This window comes from Podarcis liolepis (assembly GCF_965112155.1).
Source record: "Podarcis liolepis genome assembly, chromosome: 2".
In the NCBI taxonomy this organism is placed as follows: Eukaryota; Metazoa; Chordata; class Lepidosauria; order Squamata; family Lacertidae; genus Podarcis; species Podarcis liolepis.
This window is the reverse complement of record NC_139555.1, coordinates 72899053-72911965: the sequence shown is the minus strand read 5'-3', so window position 1 is coordinate 72911965 and position 12913 is coordinate 72899053. Positions and strand designations below refer to the sequence as shown.

The following is a 12913-nucleotide window of genomic DNA, read 5'->3' as shown; positions in this document are numbered from 1 at the left end:
CCCTTTATTGGACCAAAGAGATGAGAAGAACCCAAACCCAAGGGCAACTCCTGGGTTACTTTTTTCCAGATCTTCTTTGAAAAAGGGCATGTTTACCTCTTGCTTCCCTCCACATGCAGCCATAAACTATGTAAGGCTGTGCATTGACAATCATTTCTCTGGAATAACAGAAACAACTTTTTCCTTGTGGCTACTGTGATATTAACCTTGCTCCAACACCGATAGCTTGGAAGTAAATGGAGATGGGTGAAATCTGTCTGAACTAGACTCAGAGAAGATTGGATTAAAATCCTGGCTTCCCTCCCACTCCCCTGTCAATCGTCCCAGCCTCCAAATCATCCTTCCCATCACTCACCAGTTCTCCATAACACTCACCTCCTCCTTTATTTACGGTAGCTGGCCAGTGCAAGTGGTGGGAGGAGCAATGGTGGTATCTAAGAAGGACAGAGGCCTGTCCCCACTGCCCCTTGCTGTATTACTATGTTGAGTACCAGTAGGAAAGCTGTGGTGGTCCTTGGGATTTGTAGTTTTCCCAAGGCTACTTCCAGGTGGCGGCGGGTGGCCTCCCTCTTCTTCTTTCTTTGAACATCTCTATTAGCTAGGCAAGAAGAGGAAAGCTGAGGCTGATGGGGCAGATGTTTAGTAGAAGGGGAAAGGTGGCGAGTCAGCATTTCCCATGGGCAAAACCCAAGATTCTATAATAAAGCATCAAGCCTCTAAGAAGTGATTCTCTGCTCAACTCAGGCCTACAGATTTAAGTTTCGGTTCCTAGGACACAAACCCCAATGGACTTTTGAGTGATTGTACATAAGAACCTGCTGCTATTTGCCATTCAATTTTTTCTCATTTATTAAATTTATTAAACACTTTGGGAGTGTGAACATTCATCCTGACACAGCACAAAAAGGTTTTTAAAGAGCACACTGTTACTTTCATTCCAGGCAAACCCTGATGAGCTCTAATCAACCTCCTTCAGCCCAAATGTACCATTTTAAAAGTGAATGTCTGAATCTTGTGAGATTGGCTGTTGGACTGGGCAAAAATTGATATCAACAGCATGGGGGAAGAACAAGCATTGGGATTCGCTTGACACAGTTGGCCCAGGGAAGGAATTTAATATATTAGAACAAAGAATTGGAAGTTCCCACGGTGGCCAACCAGGGGACACTTCTTGATGGCAAGAGCAATTTGACAATATAACCAATTCCCTGGAGGGGTGATGGGCTCTCCATCACTGGAGGTCTAACAGAGACCATCTGTTGGGGATGGTCTAGCTCTGGACTCAAACAATGAGTCCCCTTCCAACTCTATGATGGTAATATATTTTACTTTAGAGACACATCAACAAGCCGTCTGCTGCTGAACCACAGCTGGAGAGGTGTCCAACGATCTACTGGGTTCTGTACTTCTGTTGATCCTGTGACATCCTTTTCCAGATGTGCCTAAAGAAAGCATGAGACAAAGAGTACATTAAAACAATAGCTTTCCCCATAAAACTTTCCTCCTTCAGGCAACCCTTTCAACACTGAAATGTCTGCGAAGGAGGAATTCCTGTGAATGACAGAAGACTCTGGAGCAGCGGTGCCTGTTATTGGGAGCACAGCCAGTTCTGATGGAATATTGCCAATAGGGCTGTGGGGCATTGCCACACTTGAACCAAATGTGTATCCCAGCACAATGTAGTAGGGAGAAATCGGCAAATGGACTAAAGGTCACCTTCCAGGGAAACTTTTCCACTCTTTCTGACCTCACTTCATAGGCTGCAGCACCTGCACAGTTTGGCTGGCTAAGCTCCATTTATTTCAGTGGGGAAGTGAGCACGGGATTACAGCTACAGCCCAAGGCAACACTCAGCATTGTCAGGCAACTGCTTTGGTCCAAATGCCCTGAAGCTACTTGGCTGGTACTTGGCCCTCTGACCCATCCATGTTCAATGACAGGAAGGTGTTGGTTGCCAGCCAGGAAGCTGCAGTGCCTGCAATGGGGGGGGGATGTGAGTGTTGGAAGGGCCTCATTGGGTGGTACCCCTCGAGTTGGCCTTGACCACCTGGTTAAAAACAGATCTGTGCTGGATCAGTTGGGTTATATATCTCACTTACAGACTATCAGCCTTTTGGCATACATCTCTCACCCATCTGGGTAGATGCTGGAGATATGTCCATTATAAAGTGCACCTTCCTAACCCCCCAAGAAAGCAGGTGCATTGCGAGCAAGCAACAGCACTGAGGTGCTCTTGCACAACAAACCTGTTTTCATCCCTCTACCCCCAACAGGATTTGTCTGTGGTAAGAAAAGTACTAATAGGAAAAGCACTGGCAGCTGCCACTTGATGGTGTCATTGTATAAACCCTGTGCAAAACAATTAGGGCAAATGCTCAATAAATGGGCCCGTCTGGCACGGGTAATCTTTTCCCAATACTCACTCTGTTGCTTCACCCTTTTGCATCTATGTTTTATCAAATGGCACAGGACAGGAGGTGCCGCATGAATGCGGCTATCCTAAGCAGAAGAGGAAAGCGCAACCTGATGGTGTTTCCTGCTTGGCAGGGGGTTGGACTCGATGGCCCTTGTGGTCTCTTCCAACTCTATGATTCTATGATTCTATGATTCTATGATTCTATGAACCTGCTGCAGCCGTGGTTTGAAGTGGCACGAAGGAGCTGCCTACTGTGCAAACCTGACGCAGAACTGGGCAGGAAGTGAGGCCATCACAAAGGAGTCTGTGGCTGTAGCTGACATCACCGGGCGCCTTAGAGGCGGGAAATGATACGACAGCAGAAGTCGGAGAGGAAATGGACTCAAACAAGTGAGGTTAAACACCCTGGCATTTATCAGGTGGCATCTACATCAACTTTCTTAGAAATCAAGGCAGTGCTTGTCAGTCACCAGCTTACTTCATACGTCACATGATTAAACAAACCTAACAGGCAGCAGGGTGAGATCTCTTCTGTCTCTCCCTTTTAACCTCAAGCCTTAACAACAACAACAAAAATTGATGAGTGGCTTCCTTCAATGCATTATGGTGCCTCCACCCCCGTTTATGCGAGGGCTGATTCTCATGTTATCTGCAGAAGCCCCACTTGAATGCCACAAACCTTCTGTGGCAGGGCACGATGTATTAGAATTTGGGTTGCTCCTCCCTTGAATGGTAGCTTTCTGAAATTGTTCCTCCTGGACAACAAGCTGCAAGAGAAATGTAAGCATCTGACATGAATGATAAGGCTATTGACAGTTACTAGCCATGATGGCTCTTTCTGCCCCCATTATGCCGCTTAGTAACAGTTGCTGAGCATGTCACATGGAGAGAGGGCTGTTGCACCCAGGTTCTGCTTCTGGCTTCCCATAGCAGCCCCAAGAGGCTGGACGAGGTGGGCCTTTGGTCTGATCCACTAGGGGCTCTCTGATGGCCCTGTGACACTGATAGGGGCTGTGACCCTGCTTGCTTTGCTTGCCAACCATCTCTACACATTGCCAAACCCTCAGTCCTCCCCACTAAGCTCTTTGCTCACCAAACCCACCTACCCCCCTCGCCAAAACACCACTTTCCGCACCATAGGTGCCAACTCCCTGAGGCCCTGGGTGCCCAAGCACCCACAAAATCCCCCATGAATGGGCTGGGGACCCACAAATTTTGGTGCCAGGGCCATGCATGCTGTATGGCACCCATGGCCCCAGGCACCCACGGTTACGGGGCCAGGTTGGCACTCCTGTTCTGCACCCCTTTGCTTACCTGTCCTGCCAACCCCTCCTATGCTGTGCTTTAAATGCATGGTGTGGACATGACCTAGGCTTAGGTATTACGGTAACAAACCTCTCCTTCTGCTTCAGATTCCACATTGTCTCCAGCAGTGTATCAGATATACAGTTGCAAAGCTATGTTGTGTGAGTCATGACGGAGCCTTTCCCCCTCTCTGTGTTGCTGGCAGTTTAACCACAGGCCAGCCTATGTCAGCAGGTGTCTTACTGCTAGTCACTGTGACGGTTCTGAATACTTAGCGAACAGCCTCCTCCTGCTTGTATTTTTAGTATGGGGTATTGTTTATGATTTTTAAAACTGCAAGTTGCCTTGACCATTCCGGAACATGGGTAATAAGAGATCTCTATGCACAGATGATAGGAGGTAACTAATTTACTGAAATACTAGAAATGCAGGGGAGGAGGGAGGTGATACAATATATAACAGATTATTAGGTTCTGTTGTTGAGAAACATCTTCTGTCTCCATATAGGAGAGAGATCAATTGTCACAGAGCCCAAAGTAAAAGGACCAAAGCAATTAGGGCACTAACTGATGAATAATCTTAGGGCAAGCCTGTTCATATTTACTTGGAAGCAAGTCCTATTATGTTCAGTGGAGCCTATTCCCAAATAATGTTTAGAACTGCAGCTGTCCTCTTGGTTGCTAAGGAGTGATGGTAAAAAATGGAATTTAAACTGCATGTAGATCAACACTGGGGAACCTGTGGCCTTCCAGATGTACTGGACTCTCCTTCCTTGGAGGTTTTTAAGCAGAGGTTGGATGGCCATCTGTCAGGGATGCTTTAGTTGAGATTCTTGCCTTGCGGGGGTTGGACTAGATGACCCTAGGGGTCCCTTCCAACTCTACAATTCCCTAGGGGTCCCTTCCAACTCTACAACTCTATGAACAGCTGGAGGGCAACATTTTCCATCAGGCTATTGGAATAGACTGGCTGCTGGTCCATCCATCAGTAACACAGTGGTTTGCCTCAAGATTTCAGGCTCATTCTTTTTGCTGGTTGATACTAAAGTTTGTTCTCAATCTCTTGCATGTGAGTTGATCTTGCACATTTCATGGCATTATTGATGAGGAGCAATTTCAAATTTCCCAAATATGCCATGTGAATGGATGTGCTAGCTCGTCACTCCCCAGATGTAACTTGGTCACTCCTCAGATGTAACTTGATCCCAGGCTTATGTGATCAGTCTTTAGGAACATCAGATGCCACTTCTTTTTTTAAATTTTAAAAAAGGCATTTTTGATTCCATTTAACTTACCCATTTCCGTGGTCGACCCCTGGGCCTTTTTTCAACCGAGGTGTGTACCTGCAATAATGGAGAATCAATAAGAACCTTCTGTTTATTCAACAGGTGGTCACAGAAGCAAAGGAACGGGAAACTCTATATTTTTTCCTCAAAGTGCAGTGCCTAAATGTCTCTCTCTCTCTCTCTCTCTCTCTCTCTCTCTCTCTGTGTGTGTGTGTATGAGAGAGAGAGATTTCTTTGGAAAGGGGCCACAGTGAAAGATAAACAGTGATGCATGATAGCATGAGCATTAAGAAGATGACTGGGAAACCACTGACAGAACAAAGAAATTGAGGAAGCTGCCATATATAGAGGCCTGCCATTGGTCTATCTAGTTCAGTATTATTGCCTATGCTGACTGGCAGCAGCTCTCAAGATTTTCCAATCAGAAGCTCCCTAGGCTCCCTTACATCCTTGGCAAGGAGCTGTACCACCGCCCCCTGCCCTTTGTGGCCTTGGCAAGCAATGTTGGCTGCCCTAAGCAGCAGAGGAGCAGCTCAGGGAGTGCACAGGCAGCCATTCCAGCTCCTAGTCATTCCAAGCCAGAGTGGGGAGGTATGGTTTTTGTGTCCCTCTGTGCTTGCGCCCTTGGTGGGGCCAGCCTGGCTAGCTCCTAGGTACACACCTGTTTCAGGGTCTTTGCCAGCCTTCCCTGGAAATTGAATCTATAACCCTCTAAGCAGATGCTCTACCCATGAGCTATGGGTCCTTCTCTAAGTAAGCTATTGCCAACAGAGAGGAAGGTGCTGAAGATGCTTAGGTCGATGCAGGTGGTGCAGTGCATTTTGCCTCAAGCACCAAAACGAGACATGTCGTCCCTAGCAGAGGCTAGCCTATGCCGGGTCTTTCCTGAGCATTCATTCTGAATTCATCTTGGTTTGCTTGCACAGTGATTATGTGGCTTCCTCTTCATCATTCATCTATTCTGTGCATTTCCTTGTCACTTTCCTAACTGCAAACCCACCACCTCTTTAAAAAGTGGATTCGTTACATAATGGCATCTGAGCTCTTTAATGCAATTTAATCCACTCATAAGAACCAGGCAGTGATTTATATTACAGTAGTGGAGAATTATGAAAAACAAATGGACAACAGCAGCTGCCCAAGGGAGACGATGGTGAGTTTGCAGCTGGTGAAATATATTTATGTAGAGGTGGTAGATAATTAAAGGAGGCTTCTAGGCTGCATGGAATTTACATGTGAATTTAATCATTCCTAAAGCTATAGGAATGAGAGGATGCCAAATGCTTAAAGATGGGCACATATTGCATCACAATTAATGCAGCATTGCTGGTGAGGTTATTCTTCAATCTTTGGCGGGAATGCCCTTGGGTTTCATTATTCTGGTCCCAAGCATACCAAGAAATAACTAAAATAATTAAATCACCTGTTCAGGCTTCCTAGTAACTGTTATTATTGAATATGTAGATGGACAACATGAGAGCTTGTTACTCTAAAGAGCTTCTGACTTGGGTGTTATCTGCAGCTGGGATTTCAATAGCTTAGCAACGGAAAACCTTGAAAAATCAGCATTTGGCTGTGTGATATAAGAACCTATAGAATTTGGCTATTGGGGATGGGGGGAATCACACACAAATTGTGAGTTTCTAGGAGGTTGGAGGATCCAGAACATTTCTATGCCATCTGGTGGGATTTTATTTCTTTTGCTCGATATTCGCCATCCACGTCCGCTCAGGAAGTATCGATTTCTTGATTTATATTGGTGTGTTACCATTTCCTTTTCTTACAATTTATTGCTTATCAGCTTTTTATATGGTATGATGCAATGCCCAGCTAATAATGAGGTGCTAGTAATGTCAAAATTTTGAAAATAATAATAAAAAAGATGGACACCTTCCTTCTCTCCCTTCTCGGGGGATATGGGTTGAGTGCCAATCAGCATGAAAGCTCTTTCTGTCACTGGTTCTTACCATCTGTCCACTTCCAGCACTCAGCTTTTTGCTTCCTTTTGGCCTTCCACGAGGTTTCTTTGGTGGCAATGGCCCAACAGGCTCCTGTTTGGATAGGGAAGGGGCATTTACTTGTACAGTAGAGAGCAAAGATTGTGTGTTTCACACACGTTAAAAGGGCAGCAGCACCAGCACAAAACAAAAGCAACCAGAAATCGAACAGGAATTTTATTAACCCAGGTGCTTTTGTGCAACAAGCTCTTTATCAGGACAAACAGTAAGGAGCAGCTCATATCCACTGCAATTTCTTAGATGGATAGCTAGGGACAGTCCTAACCTACAGTAAGTCTCACTGACTTCAGTGGGGCTTATTCCCCAGTTAAGTGGGGTTATGGTTGCAGCCTAAGTCACACTCAGAGTAGAAATCATTTAAGTTCGCTGAGTTAATTGATTGCAATAGGCCTACCCTGAGTACAAGGGTGCCAACTTGAGTAAAATATTGGGGGGTGGGTAGGTAAGCCCTGTCCCACACAATTGATCAAATATTTTATTGGGCCCCCTGAAGGGACATTGGCCCCTAGGAGTTGGTTTCTATGCCCAAGTATGACTTGCATGCAGCCCTTGCATTGCATTTGTCAAAATTCAATTCGGGCCATGCCTTAATCCAAGACAAAATGTTAAGAGTTTTTATCGTAGAAGCTTAAATAAAATAAAATAGGTATGCGATTATGCAAGTGTTTTCGTTCTGTGGGAGAATGATGAATGCCCTCCAATGAGAAGAGAGATCTTAACATTATTTTTTTTTAAAAAAAAGGAAGTAGTGGATAAATAAAGCTAGTACAAACATCATTAAAGGAGAGGGAGAAAGAATAGCTGTAAATGAACATGGAGTAAAGGTGAAATGAATATTTACAAAGATTAGAAATTTGGCAATTGTTCCACTTAAATCATGTGTAATTTTGAATAAAGATATTTCAAAGTAAAATATTTTGCGTATGCCTTTGAATGTGTGACATTTGTAACTCATCATGCAAAACCCAAATGATTAAGAACTCTGGAGTGTTTCAGTTTTGGCAATCCAAAATCTCATAAGCAACCAACTGTCAGCTATTCATTACCATTTCATGTTATCCATACAAGTCTATGAGATAAAAAGTGACATGCACAGCGACTATAAAACGCTGCTCATTCTTCGCCAACCATCAAATACTGTCAACCAAAGCAGTGAATTGCAAGCCAGGTTCTTGCAGTGGTGAGGTGCTTTGAAAGCCTATTAAGAATTTGCCGGTGTGGACTGAGGGCAAATGATGTAGCCATGATACTGATGCTAAGCATCTTTGGATCTGGTTAGTGCCTGGATGGGAGATTTCAAGGGAAACTCCTGTATACTGCCTTAAGTTTCAGGGATATAAAGCATGGTATAAATGTTCTAGATAAAGATTTCCCAATGAGAAAAACAACACCTCGTCCATCACCAGTGCCGGATTTACATATAAGCTAAACAAGCTATAGCTTAGGGCCCCACTCTCTTGGGGGCCCCCCTAAAAAATTAAAGTAAAAAAACAAACACCTGGATGTACATTTCCAAAATATAAGATAAAAAACAAATAAAATAAAACCTACATACAGCAAATGGCTTTAGATACCTGTTAGGTTCATAAATTGCCATATAGCATATATTCAACCCAAAAAACAGTGACAATTTGTTGTTGACAAAGGACAGCTGGACATATAAAGGGTCCCATTACCTTCAGTAGCTTAGGGCCTCATCAAACCTAAATCTGGCCCTGTATTGATATTCTACTGTGCTGTTACAGCAATAGGGGGGCACTGTGTATATCGAGGTCAGCAAGGTTTATCTTGCCTGGGCTGGATTGGTCCTCCGGAGATCCCTCTATGGGCTGGATCACACGCACGCCTGCAATTTTTGGCATCTATGTATGCATTTTTTGATGCCCCGGAAGCAAGTCCCTGCACCATGCTGTGGCAACTTAGTGCAGCGCATGAGCAGGTGGTTCAGTTCAGGGGTGGCTCGTGGGCTGGTCAAACAACCTCTGTGGGCTGCTTCCGGACCATGGGCCTTAGGTTGCTGACCCCTGGTGTATATTCTAGGATGTTCTAACAGTGCATGAGAGTTAGGTGAATTCTGCTCCATTTGGAGTATGAACTCTAGAGCATGCCCCAGAATCCTTTGCAACATGGAGCAGTTCCTTGGCAGGTATAGAAAGTGTTCCCTGAAAAAAATAAAATATGAAAACCACTACTATATACTAAGTGTAGCATTGCAGCAACGCTCAGTGGCGTAGCGTGGGTTGTCAACACCCGGGGCAAGGCAAGTAATTTGTGCCCCCTAACCCGTGGATTTGCGCCCCTAACCCGTGGATTTGCGCCCCCTAACCCTAACCCTCAGATGTTGCGCCCGGTGCGGCCGGCCCCCCTGCACCCCCCACGCTACGCCACTGGCAACGCTGTCAGATATTTAAAGACTACTATCCAAATGCTGCAGTGTATCAACTCACAAATATCGAGAGAACATTTGAGTCACCAGGAAACTTCAAGAGAGTATTTGACATCGATATTTGCAAAAGAGAATTCTGAGGAGAATGTTGTGAGAACAACTTCATTTTCTTCCCAAGATGGGGCAAGAGTAGTGCAAATGTTATTGAGCATCACTGGTAAATTTCAGTTCCTTTTAAAAATAGGTGTATGGCGAGAAAAGAGATTTCCCAGGGCGTACAGGTCAGCAGATAAACAAACATATGTCACCCTCCACTTAGAGCTGAGTCATTCCATGTTGCACATCAAAATGTTTAAGGTCATTTTGGCAGTCCAGTATTATTCAGAAGTCCATCCCTAATTTTGTCTCACAGTGTTAACCCTCACAGTCTCCTTCCGCCTCAAAGTGCACCAGCACTGGCAAGCCTGAAGAAACTCAGGGATACCAGGGAGCTGGGATATAGTCCCACTCTTGCTGGTGGCACTGGCAGGGTCTTGCAGACCTGGAGTTCCTGACTGGGAGTTGCTCTGACTGCTCAGGCAAGCCACAAACACCACCAAAAGTTGGTGGCACTACAGCTGCCATTCATATGTTAAACTGTACAAGTTTGCTCACAAAGCAATTGCCCTGCCAACTGAGAGGCATTTAAGTGCATTTCAATCTGACTGCAAGCCAGGTTAAGATGCCACCCAGACTTCCCCAACCTGGTGCCCTCTAGATGCTTTCAACTACAACTTGCACCAACCCCAGTCAGCACAGAGCCCAGTTCCTGGTTTCAAGAAGGAATGGGGGTTGGAGACATCTCCAGACCTTTTGCTCTTCCCTTTCTAATCTTCAGCCAATCTCTCAAGGTAAGGAGACCTCCCTGGCTACATAAGATGTGCCCCTTCACATGCCTGTGAAGGTGGCCCCAGCTGTCTCAACCATATTCTGTATTAGCAGCTGATACTGAAGAAATGAATCACGCTCCTCTTTGAAGCTGTAAGATATGCTGCTAGATATGCCTTTCCCAGTTTAGCTAAGGTTGAACAATCAACCAGTCACTCACTTAACAGCAGACAGGTTAATTTCTTGCCTAGCAGAATGTCTTGCCTAGTAGAAAAAAAGAGCCCTTGAACCCAAACATTAGAGCTTTCTGGACATGCCGAACTGTTCTGAGGTGGGTCACAACTAAGTTTAGTCATTCTAATAATACCACTTTCTTTATGTCTAAAAAACTGTCACCAGCTTCCTTCTTATAAATCTTAACATGGTGAGAAGGCAAAGCGCCGAGGCTGAACACTTACCTGCGGCTGCTTCCTCGGACGTCCCCTCTTTCGTTTGGGCAGCTCGGTCGGAACAGTGGACCCTGGTCCCGCCTGCTTCCCAATGTTGCTCATAGCGCACTTCACCAGTCTCTGGAGATGATCAGCCAATGGTTTTTCCCACGCTGCAGCCTTTTAAAGGAACAGGAGTGAACAATCCCACTTCTACTCTGCTTGCTCTCAGCTGTACACTGCAGAAGGAGGAATGACGGAGCACTCCCCTCGAGGCTTTTAATACCCCACCGGATGAATCTTAGGACAAGGTATCATCATGTTCTTACACCTTTTCCTTCCATCCTCAACGAGTCCCAAAGTCTTTATGGAGTACCTATCTGTGGGTTGTGTTAGCTCCAAAGGGCTCAGGGTTGTTCTCCTACACGGCTCCCACAGAAGGCTCCACACAGCAACTTACCATAAATGATGGAGGAACCAACTGGAGGTAGCCAGTTCAGTGGGGGTTATGCAGAAGAACTTTTCAGCTCTGTGCAACTCAGGCTAGTGGCCAAATATTCAACAAAAATAAGCTTCCTCCCCAAGGAGGACAGAGAAAAGCATCTGAAAGAGGAGGGTATACTAGGCAGGATCACCTGCAACATTTTAACACTATTTCTTGTCCCTCCCTCTGTACCAAAGATTCATTAAGAGAATCGTCTGAGCAGCATCAGGGCAAAGGTGATTTCCCAGTTTCTTTTAACAGGCAATCCACATGTGCATTTTAGATACAGACCCAGAAAGGTGATGAAGAAAGAGGAAGCTTACCTGTCAAGAACTTAGATAGCACAACTTGCTCTGGCCCCAGTACACTCAGACACCTAAGGAAGGGAGCGGGGAGCAGAGAAAGAGTGGTTCAGTGAGTCACCCTTTTCCTGCGCGGGGTGGGGAGGGGTGGGGAGGTGGATCGCTAGTTTTGAAAGCTACGTCTGTTCATTTCAGGAGCCTCACTCTTTACAATGCCTGTCTGCAGTTCACTCCTGGTTAGTGATATGGAAAGCAGGTTGAGTGCTGCCGCCTATGTTCTAGTGATGGCAGTCTTGAACTGTGGCAGCAAGTGAAACTTGAAAACGTTCACTTTTTAACTCAGCTAGACTCAGACAGGGAGGGGAACCCCACCAACCCAACCAGAAAGCGCTGGTTCTCTCAGCTTCCCCATTTACTACAAATACAACCAATTTCCTAAAGAGTGAGCAAGAGGGATCTGAACAGAGAGGACATAACGTTTTTACGCACCAGCAGCGAAAGGAGGGTGATTCCATGCATCGCGACCTTGTTTCTCTAAAACTGCTTTCTCATATGAAGAAATGAAACATACACTGGGTTTGAGATGAGGCAGAATGGTTCTAGGTCTGCATGCAAAACTCTTTGGGGCTTTTGTCATACGTCAGCCTTCACAGTGACACACAGGACTGGAAACTTACTCAGATTAGAATTAAACAGGCACAGCTAGGGATTTAAACTAAGGTCAGGCCTGCAACACAGATGCCTGAGTTTCTAGTCGGCCACTAATGTGAGCAAGTGGAAGCACAAGAAAGAGAGCACTCGCTTCTCCCCAAAGAGCATGTGAAGCTGTCTTATACTGAGTAAGACTAGTTAAACCTGCAGTCCTGTTTCCCTATTTCTCCAGGGACTCAACCAGAGGTCATTTGCTACAGGAGGCTTTCCACTGTAGAAGCCAGGAATTGAACCTGGGAACTTCTAATACAAAGCTTGTGCTCTTCCATTGAACCATGGAAGGTCATTCCCTAACAGAAAAGTCCTGCCTTTTAGTTTTTTGGATGGACCAGCCTTACAAAGTGCAAGGACTACCTCTGTTATCCTAGGTAAATGTAAAGGTAAAGGTAAAGGGACCCCTGACGATTAGGTCCAGTCGCGGATGACTCTGGGGTTGCGGCGCTTATCTCGCTTTATTGGCCGAGGGAGCCGGCGTACAGCTTCCGGGTCATGTGGCCAGCATGACTAAGCCACTTCTGGCGAACCAGAGCAGCACACAGAAACGCCGTTTACCTTCCTGCCGGAGTGGCACCTATTTATCTACTTGCACTTTGACGTGCTTTCAAACTGATAGGTTGGCAGGAGCAGGGACCGAGCAACGGGAGCTCACCCCGTTGTGGGGATTCAAGCCACTGACCTTCTGATCGGCAAGTCCTAGGCTCTGTGGTTTAA

At 45.7% G+C, this 12913-nt stretch overlaps 1 protein-coding gene across 3 annotated transcripts; it reads right to left on the bottom strand.

Annotated features, from left to right (window-relative positions):
* Nucleotides 1-1306: 1306 nt before the first annotated feature.
* On the bottom strand, nt 1307-11583 carry LOC310700010 (uncharacterized protein). Of its 3 annotated transcripts, none has more exons than XM_083488807.1 (6): nt 11513-11583; nt 10736-10885; nt 6974-7057; nt 5016-5063; nt 3096-3183; nt 1307-1442 (listed from the first exon to the last, which is right to left on the bottom strand). In XM_083488807.1, exons 2-6 carry the CDS (start codon nt 10826-10828, stop codon nt 1342-1344), a joined length of 414 nt encoding a protein of 137 aa, XP_083344933.1. In that variant the 5' UTR covers nt 10829-10885; nt 11513-11583; the 3' UTR covers nt 1307-1341. The 3 variants fall into 3 exon arrangements, with proteins under 3 accessions (XP_083344933.1, XP_083344934.1, XP_083344932.1); XM_083488808.1 differs by having other exon boundaries at nt 10736-10944; nt 11513-11562; XM_083488806.1 differs by lacking the exon at nt 11513-11583 and adding an exon at nt 11166-11391.
* Between the last annotated feature and the right edge of the window lie 1330 nt (nt 11584-12913).

What these genes read in the sequence shown, in the direction of transcription:
- LOC310700010 (XM_083488806.1), bottom strand. An exon ending in GTGCTGGAAGTGGACAGATG is followed by an intron (nt 5,064 to 6,973) that starts GTAAGAACCAGT and finishes CCATTATTGCAG; the next exon opens with GTACACACCTCGGTTGAAAA. An exon ending in GGGGTCGACCACGGAAATGG is followed by an intron (nt 3,184 to 5,015) that starts GTAAGTTAAATG and finishes TTTCTCTTGCAG; the next exon opens with CTTGTTGTCCAGGAGGAACA.